The following is a 20,702-nucleotide window of genomic DNA, read 5'->3' on the forward strand; positions in this document are numbered from 1 at the left end:
AGTGAAATATTGTATGTAATATTATTGCTGGTTTAATTGCATATCACAGGCTTTCATACATGTCACTTAGCATGTCTAGCACTGGCAGCTGGTGAATGAATGAGACCCCGAGACCCTAAATCTCAATCCAGAAGAATGATTTCCATATTATCTATCCCCACCTTTTTTATGTCTTACTGCAAGTGTAATTTATAGAAAATATATAAAACTATATTTTCCTTTACATGTAAAAATGAAAACTTTTTGATTAGACTTTAAAAAATACCCTTTCTTTGGAAAGTCACCCAGCATGATACCCTGAAAGAGTTCATACCAACCACATATATTCACTTATCAACATCAATGATGCATTTCAATAGAAAAAAAAAGTGAAGACCTGCTTCCCTTCTACTACACATAACATTGTTTCTTTCCCACTTACTTTGGCTAACAGCTCTCATCACTACAATAATTACAAGCATTTGTTCCTCTACCACTAACCAAGTCCAACTATCTTTTAATCAAGTCACAATCTAACAAAAATTACATGCTTTTTTACCATAACCACCATTATCTAATAACCACAACCACTTATTAACCTTTAAACATCCATAAACAAAGATCTTCACCACCTGATCAACATCTATAGATGATGATCTTTGTGCCGAGAATTTGCACCACAATTTCGTTGTTCTGGATAGGGATGGGGTGGTGGATGCATAAGGTTGCCAAATGTTTGCAAAGGACGATCAGTCTCTGTTACCCTGCAGACACAACGGGGCAGGGAGGTGTGAAATTTGTGATGAAGTTACCTCAGAAGCCATTTTCTGCTGACAAATATCCAGTCTCTATATAAGTTAATGATAAAGTTATGGGTAAAGTATATCCATAAATTATTGTTTGTGGAGGAATAAAAGCAAAGTATCATTCCAACAATTGGTAAGGTTTACAAAATATACATTAAGACAAATGAAGGCAACACTGTCCAGACATCTCTGACAGCAGTGTAGTAATAGTCCCTTGGTGAGTATGAAAAAGCTAATGTTAAACTTTTATGCTGCTTATCTTTCATTATGTAAGAATAAAAACAACCTCTGTAAGGTACGAAAAACTTGAATGGAAGGGGATAAAACTTGGTTGGATGTTAAAGAGTTAATCTTTCAATAGAACTGTACTCTGTTCTTTTACTGCTAATCATAACCACTTAATGCCAGTAAACATGACCTTGCTCATTCTATGTCAGCAGCCATTACCATAAATTCTTCTTTACCAATAAGCACTGCTAACAATCTTCTATATTTACAATCAACATTCTAAACTACCTACCCATTTTTCTGAATTTAACCACCCATTTCTCAACAATGAGCCACTATCTAATGCTGTTTTCTACAGTAACTACTTTTTCAAATTACAACAATATTGTGTTTTGTCATGTAAAATGTGACATCAAAAATTATCATAGTTTGGTTCTCATATATCACTCATACTGGAGTAACTTGAGAAAAGGTTCTCCTTTAGCCTCTCAGGCTTCCTTAACATTACATTTGATTTTACTATCTCTACCATATGCCTTCAGTAGTCCTTTCTTCATTCATCAAAGTGATTAGAAATGCATCTTATGCAGAATATCTGGTAAAAGATTTCAGGGTTTAAGCTTAGCCATTACAATGCTTCCCATTCTCTTCATCAAAGACAATCAGCTACTACAGCACTGCATACAATCAACTACATTTTATGGAGAATGTAAGAAAAAATAATGAACATTTAAAAGTAAAATCAGAGGATAGGAAATCACCATGCTTCACTCTTGTTATACTACCTGAGTTTCCTCTTGTGGCTGCATCTAAAGATACAAAATATTGAGACTGGGGAAACTCTTGAATCAATACACAGTAAACATAGGAACATTATTTAAGCATTACACAGTAAATTTACGCTTAATATCTATAGCTTACACACATTACCTTCCCACTGTCACTATCAACTGGATCTTCCATTCTGGATTGGGTACTAAGAAGTAATAAATCTGTTATAATTCATTAACAAGCATGCACCTTATGCCACAGTGCTAGACTACTCAAAAATATGTTGATGTCTCAAAGATCTCTCATCTAGAAATTGTAGTTTTGCTCTGGAAAAATCAGGATGAAGCAAGAAGCAAAAAGGTTAGCCAGGTTGAGTGGTGAAAAACTCTCATACTCAGGACTTCATCATCATATAAAAAAAGCCAGACACTCTTACATCCATTAGGGTGAAAACATAGGAATAATAAAGTTCCTAAAATGTATTCAAGGGAACTTTTTGCACCAGTACTTCAGAGTTCATTATGGTTTGATGAGGCCATGCCATCAAATATGGACATAATCTTCACACATAGGATCCTTAGAAATTGAAAACATCGCCAATGAAGCTCCACTTTCGAACATATCAATATCATCCTATTCCATGCATACCTTCCACCCTCATATATGTTCAGTCCCTGATACTCCAAAATCTTCACTCCATTCTTCTATTTCCACAGACATCCCTCCTTACTCCCTCCACTTCAGACACATAGTAGTAAATCTCTGAAGTCTTTCTTCACTCATCCTCTCCACTGCCTGAACCACTTCAACACATTCTACTCAGGTCTCTCAATCAAACTGCACTTACTACAAAACTTCTCTTACACATTCTGCCTCACATGAACATTGTTCTAAGGCATTTCATTTCCAACTGCTTCACCTTCTTTCTTTTGAGTTCAATGCCCCAGATTTACATCCATACAATACTGCTAGGAATATCTTCCAAGCATATGAATCTGCTTTAACAGACACTGAAATCTCCCACTTGGTACTAAATTAACACATAGGCCATCAAGACCCAAGTTCCAACAGCCCAAATATTATAATATTGTTTATAAATCTTTATGATTTGGAAGAGTACAAGGGGGGATCAAATATTAACTGAGCTCTAGAGACCCTGTTGATTCTTACATAATTATATTCATTTCATATTCTGTAGATTATGAAGGATCCCCAAATATGACCTGGGCCAAGTACCCCAATAACCTTAAACCAGTCCACATGCTTCTTAGTACATCTAATAGCCCCCTGTTATCCAAACAACTGTCTTCCTTAACAGCTCTTGTACCTCCCTCCAGAACTCCTCCTGCTTTGTCTTGTACTCCTAATCAATCACACTCCATCCCTACAAATACTATCTATACACCTCCCTTTTCCCTTTTACAAGCAATTCAATTTCCTTTTCCTACAACTCATTACCCTTCTTATACATATATCTGCATCCACCTTCCATGTATCAAACATTTAACTTGCATATAAGAGCACTGCTTCCCTAAATTCCTTCTACTCCCCTTGTTTCAGCTATTAGCATTATTTCCCATTCACATAACCAAATTACATCATCCCAGGACCCATTCTATGAGGCACCTAAAGCTTTGAGGCTGCTCCAGTCAGAAGCAGGGAAATGGACTTCTCTGGAATAAGGAGGTATTTGATAAGATTGTACTTCCTGTCTAATTAATGAGACTATTCTCCCTTTTTGTCCAATAACAATGATACACCTTACCATAGGTGACATTCTACTCACAGTATATCCTGATGTAGGCAGATTAAGGTAACACTCCCTTTACTGATTGAATCCATATCCTATATCCTGTACTTGCAAATTATGATAATATCTCTTCAAAGATAGAATCATAAATTGCAAGTGCTTATGATTCCTTACAAGAGAAATCAATAAAACTAACAATAGATAAACGTAAAATGCAACGGTACAGTACTATAATGTAACAATTCAGAATTATAATACTACAACACTACATCAGTATATACAAATGTAAAAATACATGAGATGTGCAAGAAAGTAAAATACCAATAAAAGAAATCACCAAAGTTCCCATTATGTTGGAAAACATTAACTTTCAGTCCTACAGTTTTATCACTATTTTTCATTGAAAGTGTATATTCACATGGGTGTACAGTACCCTAAATACAAGCCCCCCAAAAAACTGCTCCAATTAATAACATTTTATTTAAACTCCTATCATGAGAGCACAGATTTGTGCCAAATCACAAAGATCCATGTTTCAGACACAGATATTATGATGATTTTGAACATGGCATAAAGCAAACTAATTTGTGCAGTGGTACATCGGTGTCATTAAGAGCCATAATACCCTCAACTCTTCTTACACTACCACTGTGTTTGTCTGGAGTATCCTCAGCATCATTTACATCATAACTCATATCTTTAATCCTTCTGCATAAGTCAGAAAAGACCAACTAGTTTCATTAATAAGCACTAACAAAGACGAATCTAAGAAAAGAAACTCGAATATAAATTATCTAAACCAGTAGGTGCTGGTGAACAGGCAGCGAATAGGAAAGAGCCTGGCTCACCTACAACCATAAGAACAGGATAATGCACTCAAGATTTGAGCAAGTACGCAGAATGTGACTCAATTAAATGCAACCAGAACAAGTGACAGGTTATAGATGATGCAGTCTCAAAGCCACATGGGCTGAAGAAAGGACAGCATACCATTTCTCTGATTAAATGGTTGATTCAGGGGCAGGCTTGAAGTCTTTATGCAGAATTAAAGAACAACACTTGGAAGGCTCAAATATAGAAAGGATATGTATTAGATGTGGCTGATTTGCATGCTTTTAGCAGTTAAAACTTATATTCCACTCAGCTGGCAAGAGAAGTTAGTGCAGATATCAAAGCAGTTCAAACATTCCCTAAACTGATAAAGGAAAATAATCGAAGAAAGTAGCTACAGTACTTCCCAAAACAAATATCTAATGTGGATGGAAAAGGGTATACTAGAAGAGAATGCCACAGGCATTTACTTCAGGAAAGAAAAGGGCTTCGATAGGATTTAATGCCACCAAGGATCGCTTTATTTCACTACTGGATATTTCATGCTTAAGTATTTAGTGTATCTGTCTGAGATACAAAACAGAATTACTTCAAGACTGGTTGTCTACATGAGCCTTTCCAGCTTGGAGGGAGTGTTGTGTGATGGAAAACTTAAATTTCAAAATCTTGCTGCTCTTGGATAATACGCCAACTCATTTTGTACACCTAGACTTATATCCTAATGTAAATGTTGTAAATTTGCCACAAAACAAAAACACTCTATCCCATGGATCAGGAATTGATAGCCAAACGCATACTACTTTTGGCATGCATTATTTCAGATGACCTCACCAAATGAATGTACTGATCAAGCAATTTCAGCTGGATGACAACATCCTCCAGACTATCAAATACATTAATGATTCATGCTGACTGCATTTGTGCATGATGGCAGTTTCAGCAAGAATATTCTATCTGACTCTACAAACAAGTTAGGGTTTACACAATGCAAACAAGATGCGAATATTTCATTTCTGTGATCTGCAAGACAGTAATCGAAGAGGCCATAGGTATCCCTCGTCTTCCAGTGATCTAATGAGTAATTTCTTACAAAAGTGGTACCAATGGATTCCTTATACCGTGAAAAGTTGATATAAAGTGCTTTTATAACTACTCACTTCTAATTCCAAGAAGTCCATTTTGTGAAGCTTTGACTATATGGGGGCAGAGAGAGCTACACCTGAAATTCCCACCCTATATATATAAGTTTCAAAAGTTTTAGGATTCAAATGTTAAAACTTTCATCAAATCCATTACTTATAACATGTGCATCCATTTTTGTAGACAATACCACGAAAATATGGGGTAACAGTGCACAATACAATTCTAGAAATCAACAGAGCCTGTGAAAACTTTACCTAACTTCCCTACAAACCTGAATTTCCCTTAATTTTCGATGTTATTTGGGTGAATGTAATGGTGTCGACCGCTTTCAGTCACTGGGGTTTGTATTTGCTGCGTGCGTTTGTTTAAGACCTCCCACTAAATGCAACCAATGCAGCATATGAAACATGATAAAGTCGATGGCATATTTTGACTAAAATGACGCAAGTTAAGTACTCTTGGCTTTCACGGTGAAGTACAGTGACATCTTCATAGGCTCTGTTGGAACCCTGTAACTTCACTTTCTTTTGTCCAAAATTTTCCTTGATCATCTTCGCCCGCATCTCATTTATTCCAAAACCACAAATTAAGCACATGACGCTTCCTAGAGCTAAATTACTTATTCCCAGTATAGAGAGGCCACTAATATACGTTACTTTCTCATGCCCCTAAGCTAGAACTTTACCCCCTCTCTGCCCGCTATGTAACACCCACACCAAGCAATGTGAACTATGTTCACCTACTTCTCTTAGTTTTCGTAGTTACTGCCATTCTTTCACGTAACTATAACACATGGACCTGATATACTAATAACCATAATAAAACTTTTCAATATATTATCCTAAAGCAGCGCCATCATTAAAGAGAAATCATTGAAGAATCAAAAGACCGTCTACTCGTGTCTCTGGTAAGACCCTCCGTAAATGCTAACATTTCTCACCTCCATCTTACTAGAGCAACTCGTGCGTGATTTACACCAATACAGACGTGAAGCTATCAATCGGAACAACGTATGATTCCTTCAACTGCGGCAGGTGGGCGTTGGATTTCGACCCACGATAATGTAAACTGTGTACGACGACGTTTGTTAGATAGCAAGAATTGCTACACCTAGCGAAAAAATAGCAATAGTGTTCTTAAAGTGCTGTTCTCACCAAAGAGTATAGATTTTAAAATGTAAAAACAAGAATCTCTCCTAAGAGTTGTTCCCTAAGAATAAGAGATTCTAATTTGAAAACTGAGCCATTGAGCCTTCTATCTTTCTGGTAGGATAGTACTCTCTGCTATCAATTCTACAAGATAGCAAAAGCCTGCTCGTTTCGAATCCTCCTTCGGCCAATCAGAGAATGCCACAGATATGACGTCATCGACCCACTCCCTCCCCGCCAAACCCGTGAGTAACTTTAGTATTTGTTCCTTGCCACACAGCAGAAAAGAATTCGTAGATAACGAACGTCAGTCAAAGGGCAGTTGCAGTTGGTACAGAAAAGGGTTATTCTAAGATAGAGGGAAAGGTAGGACAACTGATCAAGAGAAAATACTCGCGAGGCACTGCCTCAGTTTTTTTTTTTCTCGAAATGTCTAATAAATATTACATTTTTTCTCATCTGTGGTCTATCCTACGAGCATATGGCCATACCCACATGTTTGAGGAGGGTTGCCAGATTTTCCCCCGCCCTTATCGCATCCCTGATTACCCACAATAAGTGAAATGACGGGTTGCTGTTGGCTTTATTTCGATTGCTGTATCGCGACTCACCGCCACCTTTATATCATGTAAGCATATATAGCTATCTATTAACAGTTGTTCTTCATCTACCTCATGTAAAAAGTATCTCGTCACTGTGCTATAAAGAAAGTAAAAATTTCAGTGTTTGGTAAGTTTGCCGTTTCAGTGAATAAGATCCATCAAGAAACGGCAACACGAATCAAAGTGGATAAACTTGGTCAACTTGTCTTGCTAGCAAACATGATAACAATACGGTTTAGCTATTTTCTGTACGTCCATGTTAACGTGACGCTCTGTAATGTTTATTCACATTCCAGTTTATTGTGTACACAAATATGGAAACCATGTGTGCGAATATTAATCAAAGATTCTTTATTTGTAGTGATAGCCTCCCATTGTGGTGATGGCACCAGGTGATTCCAATTTCAGCTTCACCCTTCCCGGTAAATGCTCGGATGACAAAGTAACACAACCTCAGTAAAAGTGTTTAGTCTGCACCAGTGAATATTTATGCATCTATTTGTTTACTGGAACATACACAAAATAAAAATGTTCAGACTTCTAAAAGCTGAGTAAGCGAGGCGAAATGTCAACTAGGATAGAATTACATATTTGCTTGCTCCCAATCATGAAAAACATTTATTTCCTTCATCGTACCGCAATAATACTCCACAGCTCTGAAAAATCGAAAGAGAAATCGACTAAGACTATCCTACTTTACAAAATTATGGTTATCCCAGCGAAATATTATGGAGAGTAATTCCATAGCCTTTGATATATCTAGAGTTTAGAATGTGTCCAGTATCTTGCTTTCTCGTTGTTTGATCTATTTCTTTAATTACTGATGGAGAAACGGACGAACTGGAGGGCGGATCAGAAGGCCTAGCTCGAAAAAAAAAAAAATGAAAAAGTAGTCCGGGGTGGTGAAGGAATGAAACGAGCAAAGATGTATTGACATTTCTAAGTGAAAATACTGCAAGATTAGAAGTTATTATTTTCATGAAATGTGTATGATAAATATCTGCATCGTTGTTTTCATTACCATACAATAATGCTCTCATATCATCTCGGCAGGCATGAGCATCATATGGTATTGGTGGTTCCACTATGACCCAGATTCTGTTTCCTTCAGTGTTGGATGTGACGCAGGAGCCTATGAATGATTTGGTCGGGGGAAGTGATGAATTAAGACCTTCCTGAAAAATAATGAAAAGCTCAGCACATGAGAGGTAAGAATAATTTGTATCTCGGAGATCTTGAGAGTGAGGGAGGTTGTTATTTGGATGTTGCATCGAGTTACACTATTGCAGTATAATTCTCATAATTAAATAAATGCGGCTATTGTGTAGAATTTAGTTTAAACGAGACCGGAGAGGAGTTTTGTGGTGTATAAATTCATGGTAATTGGCAAAAGCAATTGTAATGGTCAAGGGCTTTGTCTGGTTTAATATACTTTTGCAGAGAAAATTTCGTTATGTACTTTTTTTTTGGGGGGGAGGTGGAGTGGAGGGGATGGGAAACTGACAAGGTTGTTTCATTGGTCACAATTGTAATTACTGAAACAGTTGAATATGGACCTAAATGTTTATATTACCATTCCAAGGACTTAAAAGGTTAGAATAATTGTAAACATATAATGATAAAAAGCATTACGTGTACTGTATGGTTGCAGGGGAGCGAGTCCCCCAATTGCCACAGATCTGACTGTAGGCTTCCTGTGGAGTCCTTTTCTGTTAGGTCCTTGTGTGACGTTATATATTCTTTCATGAAAGGCAATTGGGTAAGCGTTTACGTCTGTCAAGGTCATGAAACTTCCTTAATCTGAATTGTGATAAATGCGGGATGGCTTCTGGCGAACGCTTACATGATTGAAGACTTGTTTGCCTTATTCGTTTTGACCTTATTACTAAGACGTAGTATTTTTATTTTGTAGTTAATTACCTTTGTTTATGTGGGGAGAACTACATCACCTACACACCGGCTCCTAACCTTGTCCAATTTAGAGGTGGTTGACTGCATATCTTCTCGAACCTTCATGTTACGGACTATCTTCGAATTTTCCCAGTCTGGTAGTCTGAGAGGGTCCTGAAAATGACAGGATCCTACTTCTTTAAATCATCCCAGGGTCCGATAGTTTGGGGGACCCTGGGAAAGTATAGACTTGTAGCAATTTATTCACAACTATGTATGGTTTTATTACACAATTCAGAGATCTGCCAAGGGGACAACATTTTGGCTCCGGAGTCCCAAAGTTCTTAGTATGCCAATAACTGCACCGTAGCTGACCACATTAACAGCAGACGTACTTCTACGTTTAAGATTGTGACATGTGGGAAGGCGTGCCGGCCTTCCCAGTATTGATTATTTGGTTTAAGATGACACTGAGAAATAGAGGATCGATGACCTTTTAAGTTCCACATATCAACATGCTTGTCATATATTTTAGTTTATTCAATCAAGTATACTTTATATAGACAGATTAAGGGACATATAGTGTACAATTTCCTAATCAGAAGCGGCTAGAGTCACATGACTTAAAATGCAGTACAGAGATGTATACCAGAAAAAAATAAGTTAACATCATCTTCGTATCACTATTCTGGTACATACATAAAATCCATTTATATGTAACTTCAACACGAGTTATAAAATACTCTGAATATATATATATATATATATATATATATATATATATATATATATATATATATATATATATATATATATATATAATATATATATTAATAAATCTGAATTCTATTGTAATAATGTTTACGTATAATTTTAACGTTCATAGGGTGTGGTATATTTTAGCGTTGATTTTCATAGAAAATTACAGAATGTAGCGCTTTTCCGCTAGAGGCAGTAAGACAACTCTGCTTGGCATTTACTGTCGTTCCTCAGCCAAAATGAACAATCCACGATTCATGGTCTAGTATATTTTTTCTGAACATTGTAAGCTTTTCGAAATCTGTCAGTTCTATTCCCAAACCAGAAATATTACCATTCTAGCGTATTTGGTCAAAATGTCAAATGAATAATGCAAAAGTTAAGTCGAATGGTGCCTGTTTAATCCATGAAGTATTTATGTCGTAACATTTTCGTATCGTCATTTGCAAATCTTCAGCTTACTTACAACATTGTAAAACAAAAATTATAGGTAAAGAACATTGACCACCGTCATAGGACATAGTATATGGGATTGACACTTTCCCTCCATTCACTTACTTCAATTATTGTTTAAAAGTACCATTGTTTACAAGACTTGTAGTTTTCATCATATTTCTTGTATTTATCGTCTATAGCAATGGTAACTGAATAAACAGGGTTATTAAACAAAATATTTATTATTTATGAGCTTTGTTACCATGGAAGCATACCAATTCAGGAAAACGAAAACAGTTGTATTTAGAAAGAAAAAAAACGAACAGCTTTTTTCAACTAAGCAATGTCCAAAAAAATTCACCTCACTTCTGCTTGAAAGGAATGAAGGGACATTTTAGGTTTAAATAAGCCCTTGCTGGAGTTTCATTCAGAAAATTCTAAGGCTATCAAGGTTTATGTAAAATCCACATTACCTGCTATTAGGCAAGACTTCTAGTATCAGATGATTCATTGGTGATATAAGCAGAAAATCACTCGATTCTCTTCCACTCCCAGCTACCTTAGGTCCGTAACACTACATTTTCCGTTAAGTACCCATTAAATTTTGTCATTACCTGTGCTATGGCAATAGTTAGGGTCAGATATTTCAGGGGTGACTTAAGCAAGAGTAATTACCTCCCAGTAACCCAGACTCCAGCATTATCAATAGCCCTCATCACGCATTATCAATAGCCCTCATCACCATCTTTATCAGGAAGATTTCTTTTGTCTGTTGTCATGCTATGGTGTGGTATAATGACAATAAAATAAAGTTGTACAAGTACAATTCATACACGAGTCAGATTGGGAAAATTTTTGGTCAATAACAAAATCCCCCCATAACATGGTTTCAGTTGCTTGTATAAGGATGCGTGGCTAAAGTGTCAGATGTTCTGGAATGCAACCCAGTCTCTGAGAGGGGGATCGAGAGCCAATATGTTTTCTGGGGCAAACTACCTTGCACCCTCCCCATGAAAAGGACCCGATGTTCTCAGGGCTTTTTTATTTTTTGAGAACTTACTAAAAACAATATCGTATATTACGATGGCAACAATCTCATAAGCAATGCAAAATGCATATATGTATTATGCATGGATGAAGTGAGGACTTTTTTTTTTTTTTTTCTTTTTTAGTGCTGTCTGTACTAACCATGTCCCCAGTCATGATTTTTCATTCATCCACCACTTTCATACAATAAAATTATCTCAAATCTCTTTTAACAAGATGCTTGCTTGATTTCATATGTTGTCTGGTTGTTGTATCCTTACAGCTCTTGAGAAACTGTTCACTGTTCAAGTCATCCACCTGTTTCAGAAACCAAGAGGCTGTGATCAGGTCATGCCCTCACTCTTCTCTCTTCCACACTGGACATATCTAAAACCTGTAGCCTTTACAAGTAGTACTGGACATATCTAAAACCTGTAGCCTTTCCCAGTATCTTAGTTCTCTTAATTCTGATTAATTTTTGTTGCCCTTATCTGGACCTTTCCTATTAGTTCATTGTGTTTCTTTAGGTGTTGTAACCAAATCTGAGAAGCATGCTCTAGCTTTGGCCTTCAGTATGAAGTATGTGACCATATGCATGTTTTCATGTGTATGTTCATCAACTATCATAAAATGGTAAAGTTGAGACTCAAAGGTTAAATTCAATACATAGTATTTTTCAGTTAAGAATATTTTTTTTTTTTTTTCATACTATTTGCCATTTCCCGCGTTAGCGAGGTAGCGTTAAGAACAGAGAACTGGGTCTTAGAGGGAATATCCTCACCTGACCCCCTTCTCTGTTCCTTCTTTTGGAAAATTAAAAAAAAAAAACCAAGAGAGGGGAGGATTTCCAGCCACCCGCTCCCTCCCCTTTTAGTCGCCTTCTATGACACGCAGGGAATACGTGGGAAGTATTCTTTCTCCCCTATCCCCAGGGATTAAGAATAATAATAGGATGCTTAAATATCTTCCATACAGTAATTGAGTAAAAGGTCAATTTTAACTTATTCTAAAAATCATTTCCAGTTTTATTTTTAAGTATAATCTGTTTATCTGCAAAATCATATCCCTTTAACACCTAGCTTTAAACAAAGGTAAATAGTATCAACCAAAAAAGGGGTAAATCCTATGAAGAAATGCTGTCTTCTCTGTTGGTGGCTGGGAAGTCATAATAGAAGCAGTCTCAACAACCTAGAGGTAAGATTTATGTACAACCCAGGGAAATATTCTAGTACAGCACCGATATTGGCTTGACATGCAAATTTCATGTTAAAGACAAAAAGCCTCAACAACTCTAGACAAATGCCTCCTAACCCAGTTTTACACTCTACACTACCAGATATTCACCCATCCCAAGACAGACATGTCACTTTTTCCCGTCTGTGCTCTCCCCTGTCACTGAAAAGTGACACAGTGCCAAGGGAATGAAAAGGGGCAAATTTCATACCTATATATATATATATATGAAAAGGAGACTGATTACAGATTGAACTATAGACCAGTCTCACTTGTGAGTGTAATGTATAAAGTTCTGAAAAAGATAATGAGATGATGACTCTACAGAGGATAAATTTTGTTAGAGACACCATGGGTTTAAGGAAAGGATATTATATGTAACTAACTTCTCAGAGATCAGTGAAAGAGTGAGCTCAGTCCTGTATAAAGGGAAAGGCTGAGTGGACTGTTAATTGGGATGTAAGTTTGAATGGAGAAAAACTGGAGGAAGCAAAGTGTTTTAGATATCTGGGAGTGGACTTAGCAACAAATGGAACCATGGAAGCGGAAGTGAGTCACAGGGTGGGGGAGGGGGCGAAGGTTCTGGAAGTGATGAAGAATGTTTGGAAGGAGAGAATGTTACCTCAGAGAGCAAAATCGGGTATGTTTGAAGGAATAGGAGTTCCAATAGTGTTATATAGTTATGAGGCATGGGCTATAGATAGGATTGTGCAGAGAAAAGTGGATGTGTTGGAAATGAAATGTTTGAGGACAATATGTGGAGTGAGGTGGTTTGATTAAGTAATGAAAGGGTAAGATGTATGGAAATATAAAGAATGTGGCTGAGAGAGCAAAAAAAGGTGTGTTAAATGGTTTGGACATATGGAGAGAATGAGTGAGGAAAGACTGACAAAGAGGATATATGGGTCAGAGGTGGAGGGAACAAGAAGTGGGAGACCAAATTGGAGGTGGAAGGATGGAGTGAAAAAGAATTTTGGCGATTTGGGCTTGAACATGCAGGAGGGTGAGAAGTGTGCAAGGAATAGAGTGAATTGGAACAATGTGGTATACCAGGGTCAACGTGCTGGCAATGGACTGAACCAGGGCATGTGAAACATCTGGGATAAACCATGAAAAAGTCTGTGGGGCCTGGATGTGGATAGGGAGCTGTGGTTTCAGTGCATTACACATGACAGCTAGAGACTGATTGTGAACAAACGTGACTTTTTTTTCTCTTTTTTTTTCTTTTTTTTTTTTGCTGTTTTCCTGGCGCTACCTTGCAGAAGTAGGGGGTGGCGATGCTGTTTCCTGTGGGATGGGGTAGCACCACGAAAGGATGACGGTAAGCAAGTAGGAAGAGGTACATGTGTATATATGTATATGTCTCTGTACATGCATGTATGTAAATGTGCGTGTATGGGCGTATATGTACATATATATATATATATATATATATATATATCTTTTCTTTCTTTCTTTCAAACTATTCGCCATTTCCCGCATTAGCGAGGTAGCGTTAAGAACAGAGGACTGGGCATTTGAGGGAATACCCTCACCTGGCCCAATTCTCTGTTCCTTCTTTTGAAAAAAAAAAAAAAAAAAAAAATATATATATATATATATATATATATATATATATATATTTTTTTTTTTTCATACTATTCGCCATTTCCCGCGATAGCGAGGTAGCGTTAAGAACAGAGGACTGGGCCTTTGAGGGAATATCTTCACCTGGCCCCCTTCTTTGTTCCTTGTTTTGGAAAAATAAAAAAAAACGAGAGGGGAGGATTTCCAGCCCCCCGCTCCCTTCCCTTTTAGTCGCCTTCTACAACACGCAGGGAATACGTGGGAAGTATATATATATATATATATATATATATATATATATATATATATATATATATATATATATGGGAACTTCAGTGAAGGGCACAAATGGGGAGGTGATAACAAGTAGTGGTGATGTGAGAAGGAGATGGAGTGAGTATTTTGAAGGTTTGTTGAATGTGTTTGATGATAGAGTGGCAGATATAGGGTGTTTTGGTCGAGGTGGTGTGCAAAGTGAGAGGGTTAGGGAAAATGATTTGGTAAACAGAGAAGAGGTAGTGAAAGCTTTGCGGAAGATGAAAGCCGGCAAGGCTGCAGGTTTGGATGGTATTGCAGTGGAATTTATTAAAAAAGGGGGTGACTGTATTGTTGACTGGTTGGTAAGGTTATTTAATGTATGTATGACTCATGGTGAGGTGCCTGAGGATTGGCGGAATGCGTGCATAGTGCCATTGTACAAAGGCAAAGGGGATAAGAGTGAGTGCTCAAATTACAGAGGTATAAGTTTGTTGAGTATTCCTGGTAAATTATATGGGAGGATATTGATTGAGAGGGTGAAGGCATGTACAGAGCATCAGATTGGGGAAGAGCAGTGTGGTTTCAGAAGTGGTAGAGGATGTGTGGATCAGGTGTTTGCTTTGAAGAATGTGAGAAATACTTAGAAAAGCAAATGGATTTGTATGTAGCATTTATGGATCTGGAGAAGGCATATGATAGAGTTGATAGAGATGCTCTGTGGAAGGTATTAAGAATATATGGTGTGGGAGGCAAGTTGTTAGAAGCAGTGAAAAGTTTTTACCGAGGATGTAAGGCATGTGTACGTGTAGGAAGAGAGGAAAGTGATTGGTTCTCAGTGAATGTAGGTTTGCGGCAGGGGTGTGTGATGTCTCCATGGTTGTTTAATTTGTTTATGGATGGGGTTGTTAGGGAGGTGAATGCAAGAGTTTTGGAAAGAGGGGCAAGTATGAAGTCTGTTGGGGATGAAAGAGCTTGGGAAGTGAGTCAGTTGTTGTTCGCTGATGATACAGCACTGGTGGCTGATTCATGTGAGAAACTGCAGAAGCTGGTGACTGAGTTTGGTAAAGTGTGTGAAAGAAGAAAGTTAAGAGTAAATGTGAATAAGAGCAAGGTTATTAGGTACAGTAGGGTTGAGGGTCAAGTCAATTGGGAGGTGAGTTTGAATGGAGAAAAACTGGAGGAAGTGAAGTGTTTTAGATATCTGGGAGTGGATCTGGCAGCGGATGGAACCATGGAAGCGGAAGTGGATCATAGGGTGGGGGAGGGGGCGAAAATTCTGGGAGCCTTGAAGAATGTGTGGAAGTCGAGAACATTATCTCGGAAAGCAAAAATGCGTATGTTTGAAGGAATAGTGGTTCCAACAATGTTGTATGGTTGCGAGGCGTGGGCTATGGATAGAGTTGTGCGCAGGAGGATGGATGTGCTGGAAATGAGATGTTTGAGGACAATGTGTGGTGTGAGGTGGTTTGATCGAGTAAGTAACGTAAGGGTAAGAGAGATGTGTGGAAATAAAAAGAGCGTGGTTGAGAGAGCAGAAGAGGGTGTTTTGAAATGGTTTGGGCACATGGAGAGAATGAGTGAGGAAAGATTGACCAAGAGGATATATGTGTCGGAGGTGGAGGGAACGAGGAGAAGAGGGATACCAAATTGGAGGTGGAAAGATGGAGTGAAAAAGATTTTGTGTGATCGGGGCCTGAACATGCAGGAGGGTGAAAGGAGGGCAAGGAATAGAGTGAATTGGAGTGATGTGGTATACCGGGGTTGACGTGCTGTCAGTGGATTGAATCGGGGCATGTGAAGCGTCTGGGGTAAACCATGAAAAGCTGTGTAGGTATGTATATTTGCGTGTGTGGACGTATGTATATACATGTGTATGGGGGTGGGTTGGGCCATTTCTTTCGTCTGTTTCCTTGCGCTACCTCGCAAACGCGGGAGACAGCGGCAAAAAAAAAAAAAAAAAAAAAAAAAAAAAAAAAAAAAAAATTGACCAAGAGGATATATGTGTCGGAGGTGGAGGGAATGAGGAGAAGTGGGAGACCAAATTGGAGGTGGAAAGATGGAGTGAAAAAGATTTTGTGTGATTGGGGCCTGAACATGCAGGAGGGTGAAAGGAGGCCAAGGAATAGAGTGAATTGGATCGATGTGGTATACCGGGGTTGACGTGCTGTCAGTGGATTGAATCAGGGCATGTGAAGCGTCTGGGGTAAACCATGGAAAGCTGTGTAGGTATGTATATTTGCGTGTGTGGATGTGTATGTATATACATGTGTATGGGGGTGGGTTGGGCCATTTCTTTCGTCTATTTCCTTGCACTACCTCACAAACGTGGGAGACAGCGGCAAAAAAAAAATATATTTTTTTTTTCAAACTATTCGCCATTTCCCGCATTAGCGAGGTAGCGTTAAGAACAGAGGACTGGGCCTTTGAGGGAATATCCTCACCTGGCCCCCTTCTCTGTTCCTTCTTTTGGAAAATTAAAAAATATATATTTTTTTTTTTTTTTTTCATACGATTCGCCATTTCCCGCATTTGCGAGGTAGCGTTAAGAACAGAGGACTGGGCCTTAGAGGGAAAATCCTCCCTGGCCCCCTTCTCTGTTCCTTCTTTTGGAAAATTAAAAAAAAAAAAAAAAAAAAAAAAAAAGAGAGGGGAGGATTTCCAGCCACCCGCTCCCTCCCCTTTTAGTCGCCTTCTACGACACGCAGGGAATACGTGGGAAGTATTCTTTCTCCCCTATCCCCAGGGATAAAAAATATATATATATATATATATATATTTTTTTTTTTTTTCCAAAAAAAAAATATATATATATTTTTTTTTTTTATTATACTTTGTCGCTGTCTCCCACGTTTGCGAGGTAGCGCAAGGAAACAGACGAAAGAAATGGCCCAACCCCCCCCATACACATGTATATACATTCGTCCACACACGCAAATATACATACCTACACAGCTTTCCATGGTTTACCCCAGACGCTTCACATGCCTTGATTCAATCCACTGACAGCACGTCAACCCCGGTATACCACATCGCTCCAATTCACTCTATTCCTTGCCCTCCTTTCACCCTCCTGCATGTTCAGGCCCCGATCACACAAAATCTTTTTCACTCCATCTTTCCACCTCCAATTTGGTCTCCCACTCCTCCTCGTTCCCTCCACCTCTGACAATATATCTTTCGTTAATCTTTCCTCACTCATTCTCTCCATGTGACCAAACCATTTCAATACACCCTCTTCTGCTCTCTCAACCACACTCTTTTTATTACCACACATCTCTCTTACCCTTACGTTACTTACTCGATCAAACCACCTCACACCACATATTGTCCTCAAACATCTCATTTCCAACACATGCAATCTCCTCTGCACAACACTATCTATAGCCCATGCCTCACAACCATATAACATTGTTGGAACCACTATTCCTTCAAACATACCCATTTTTGCTTTCCGAGAAAATGTTCTTGACTTCCAAACATTCTTCAAGGCTCCCAGAATTTTCGCCCCCTCCCCCACCCTATGACTCACTTCCACTTCCATGGTTCCATCCACTGCCAAATTCACTCCCAGATATCTAAAACATTTCACTTCCTAAACTTGCTGCTGCAAGAAACAGGGATTAAATGTAAAAAAAAGAATACTTCCCACGTATTCCCTGCATGTCGTAGAAAGCGACTAAAAGGGAAGGGAGTGGGGGGCTGGAAATCCTCCCCTCTTGTTTTTGGTTTTCCTGATGAAGGAACAGAGGATGGGGCCAAATGGGGATATTCCCTCAAAGGCTCAGTCCTCTGTTCTTAATGCTACCTTGCTGACGCGGGAAATGGCGAATAGTATGAAAAAAAAAATATATATTTTCATACATATTTGCCATTTCCCACATCTGCAAGGTAGCATTAAAAACAGAGGCCTGGGCCTTAGAGGGAATATCATCACTTGGCCCCCTTCTCCATTCTTTTTTTTTTGGAAAAGTAAAAAACAGGAAAGGTTTTCCAGCCTAAGCCAGGTATCCAGTATATCAACCACTCCTAGGGGTGGATGAATGGCTGGATTTGATAGAACTCCAACCTATGCGAACTAAAGGAATGAGATGTAAACCACATCAAATGACATATTTGGATAATTCATTACTTTACAAAAATGTATCACAGACACAGATGATGCACGATGAAACATTTTTTGTACATTATTTAACTGTAAAATAAATTTTGAGACTTTATATCTTAGTAAAGCTTTAATATCTGAATCTGGAGAGCTGTCGCATAATTACAATAAACTGTCAAATTACTATTTTTACAGCGTTTAAATTTTGAATGGGTTCAGACAAATACCTCATATTAAGATATAATCAAAGATTTTTACCCATACATGGACATCAGTTATCAGTGAAAAAAATGAGCACTCTTCTGTGCAGTGTTCAAACAAAACACACGAGAAGACTCAGTGACTCATAAAACGTACTTTACATTGCATCTCAATGGAGATGAATCATCTTCAAGTATAACACAATGATACAAAGTAAAGACACATATATGAAAACAGTAGAACCATCAATGTAAGTGAGCATTTCATAACCTTTTGTTGAAAAGACATCTCACTCTAATTTGGTGTCATGGACACAACTGATAAAAGTCTGTCTTAAATCAAACACCTGTGTTTCATAATGTCACTACAATGTGGTGAGGTTCAGCGTCATTAGTACACTACTGATGTGTAATAATCTTGAGTGCTGAGGACCATGGTCGATATTACTACTGGTATCCTGATATTCAATAAGTTTAAATGTAGTCTCAAACCAGTGACAAGCTACACTTTCAGCCACAAGATCCCAACAGCAGAGTGCTTCAGTACTTGTAGAAAGTTTAAAACAAATGCAAATATCATTAATGATTATGAAAGAGCTAAATCACTGTTATTGCAGTTCTAATGATGGAGTTACTTATCTCTATGATTACTAAGGTCATTCATTACTGTTATCTCAAAGGTAATATTCTTCTCATACAAATGGTGTCACTTTGCATTAACAGTTTTGGGCTGTATGACCAAAGGAATAGAACCCATGTTCTTTCATGTCAGAGGGAACTGGGATGTTATTGAGAAGTTTTAAAAGGGTTAAGGATGGATATGAGCAATATCAAATAAAGTCTGTGCATAGAAGAATAAGCATGTCATTCAATTCGGCAACAAAAAGGATAACCTTTAATATATACAAATATATTACTTAACTACCAGAATACAGTATATGAGTTACCTTAGACAGGTACAGAAGAATCAGCAGCACCAGCATCAAAGCTCATCCTGTTCTTGTAGAAGCAAGTTTCCTTATAGAGAAATGCGAAGTTTGTGGCCCACAGAAACACATTCACAAATCCAAAAGTCTGTTATAAAATTAAATAAATAATAATCATAAGTTATGTACAGTAAAACCTATGTTACTCATAATTCAAGAAAATGAAAAAGGCTTTCTTAACCACACTCTTTTTATTACCACATACCTGTGGATCAGGTGTTTGCTTTGAAGAATGTATGTGAGAAATAATTAGAAAAGCAAATGGATCTGGAGAAGGCATATGATAGAGTTGATAGAGATGCTCTGTGGAAGGTATTAAGAATATATGGTGTGGGAGGCAAGTTATTAGAAGCAGTGAAAAGTTTTTATCGAGGATGTAAGGCACGTGTACGTGTAGGAATAGAGGAAAGTGATTGGTTCTCAGTGAATGTAGATTTGCGGAAGGGGTGTGTGATGTCTCCATGGTTGTTTAATTTGTTTATGGATGGGGTTGTTAGGGAGGTGAACGCAAGAGTTTTGGAAAGAGGGGCAAGTATGCAGTCTGTTGTGGATGAGAGAGCTTGGGAAGTGAGTCAGTTGTTGTTCGCTGATGATACAGCGCTGGTAGCTGATTCATGTGAGAAACTGCAGAAGCTGGTGACTGAGTTTGGTAAAGTGTGTGAAAGAAGAAAGTTAAGAGTAAATGTGAATAAGAGCAAGGTTATTAGGTACAGTGGGGTTGAGGGTCAAGTCAATTGGGAGGTAAGTCTGAATGGAGAAAAACTGGAGGAAGTAAAGTGTTTTAGATATCTGGGAGTGGATCCGGCAGCGGATGGAACCATGGAAGCGGAAGTGAATCATAGGGTGGGGGAGGGGGTGAAAATTCTGGGAGCCTTGAAGAATGTTTGGAAGTCGAGAACATTTTCTCAGAAAGCAAAAATGGGTATGTTTGAAGGAATAATGGTTCCAACAATGTTGTATGGCTGCGAGGCGTGGGCTATGGATAGAGT

The 20,702-nt window shown here is 38.1% G+C and overlaps 2 protein-coding genes across 8 annotated transcripts in view; both read right to left on the reverse strand.

The window, feature by feature from the left end:
- Positions 1-6,629, reverse strand: part of LOC139756893 (synaptophysin-like) — a 51,804-nt gene extending 45,175 nt beyond the window's left edge. The window contains exons 1-2 of one of the 4 annotated variants that reach the window (XM_071676784.1): positions 6,449-6,593; positions 1,799-1,822 (exon numbers count right to left, since the gene is read on the reverse strand). In XM_071676784.1, coding sequence (XP_071532885.1) covers positions 1,799-1,822; positions 6,449-6,454 — 30 coding nt within the window. In that variant the 5' untranslated portion in view covers positions 6,455-6,593. Of the gene's footprint in view, positions 1-1,798; positions 1,823-6,448 lie in introns of all 4 variants that reach the window. The other 3 variants (XM_071676786.1, XM_071676787.1, XM_071676785.1) reach the window with 3 other exon arrangements.
- A 1,566-nt stretch (positions 6,630-8,195) lies between these two features.
- The window catches only part of LOC139756895 (synaptophysin-like protein 2), a 30,086-nt gene continuing 17,579 nt past the window's right edge, over positions 8,196-20,702 (reverse strand). Inside the window, exons 6-7 of one of the 4 annotated variants that reach the window (XM_071676791.1) lie at positions 19,675-19,801; positions 8,196-8,433 (exon numbers count right to left, since the gene is read on the reverse strand). In XM_071676791.1, the coding sequence (XP_071532892.1) occupies positions 19,676-19,801 (126 nt within the window). In that variant the 3' untranslated portion in view covers positions 8,196-8,433; position 19,675. Of the gene's footprint in view, positions 8,434-10,565; positions 11,687-18,646; positions 19,802-20,702 lie in introns of those variants that run through there. The other 3 variants (XM_071676790.1, XM_071676789.1, XM_071676792.1) reach the window with 3 other exon arrangements.

Source organism: Panulirus ornatus, chromosome 23 (genome assembly GCF_036320965.1).
Source record: "Panulirus ornatus isolate Po-2019 chromosome 23, ASM3632096v1, whole genome shotgun sequence".
NCBI lineage: Eukaryota > Metazoa > Arthropoda > Malacostraca > Decapoda > Palinuridae > Panulirus > Panulirus ornatus.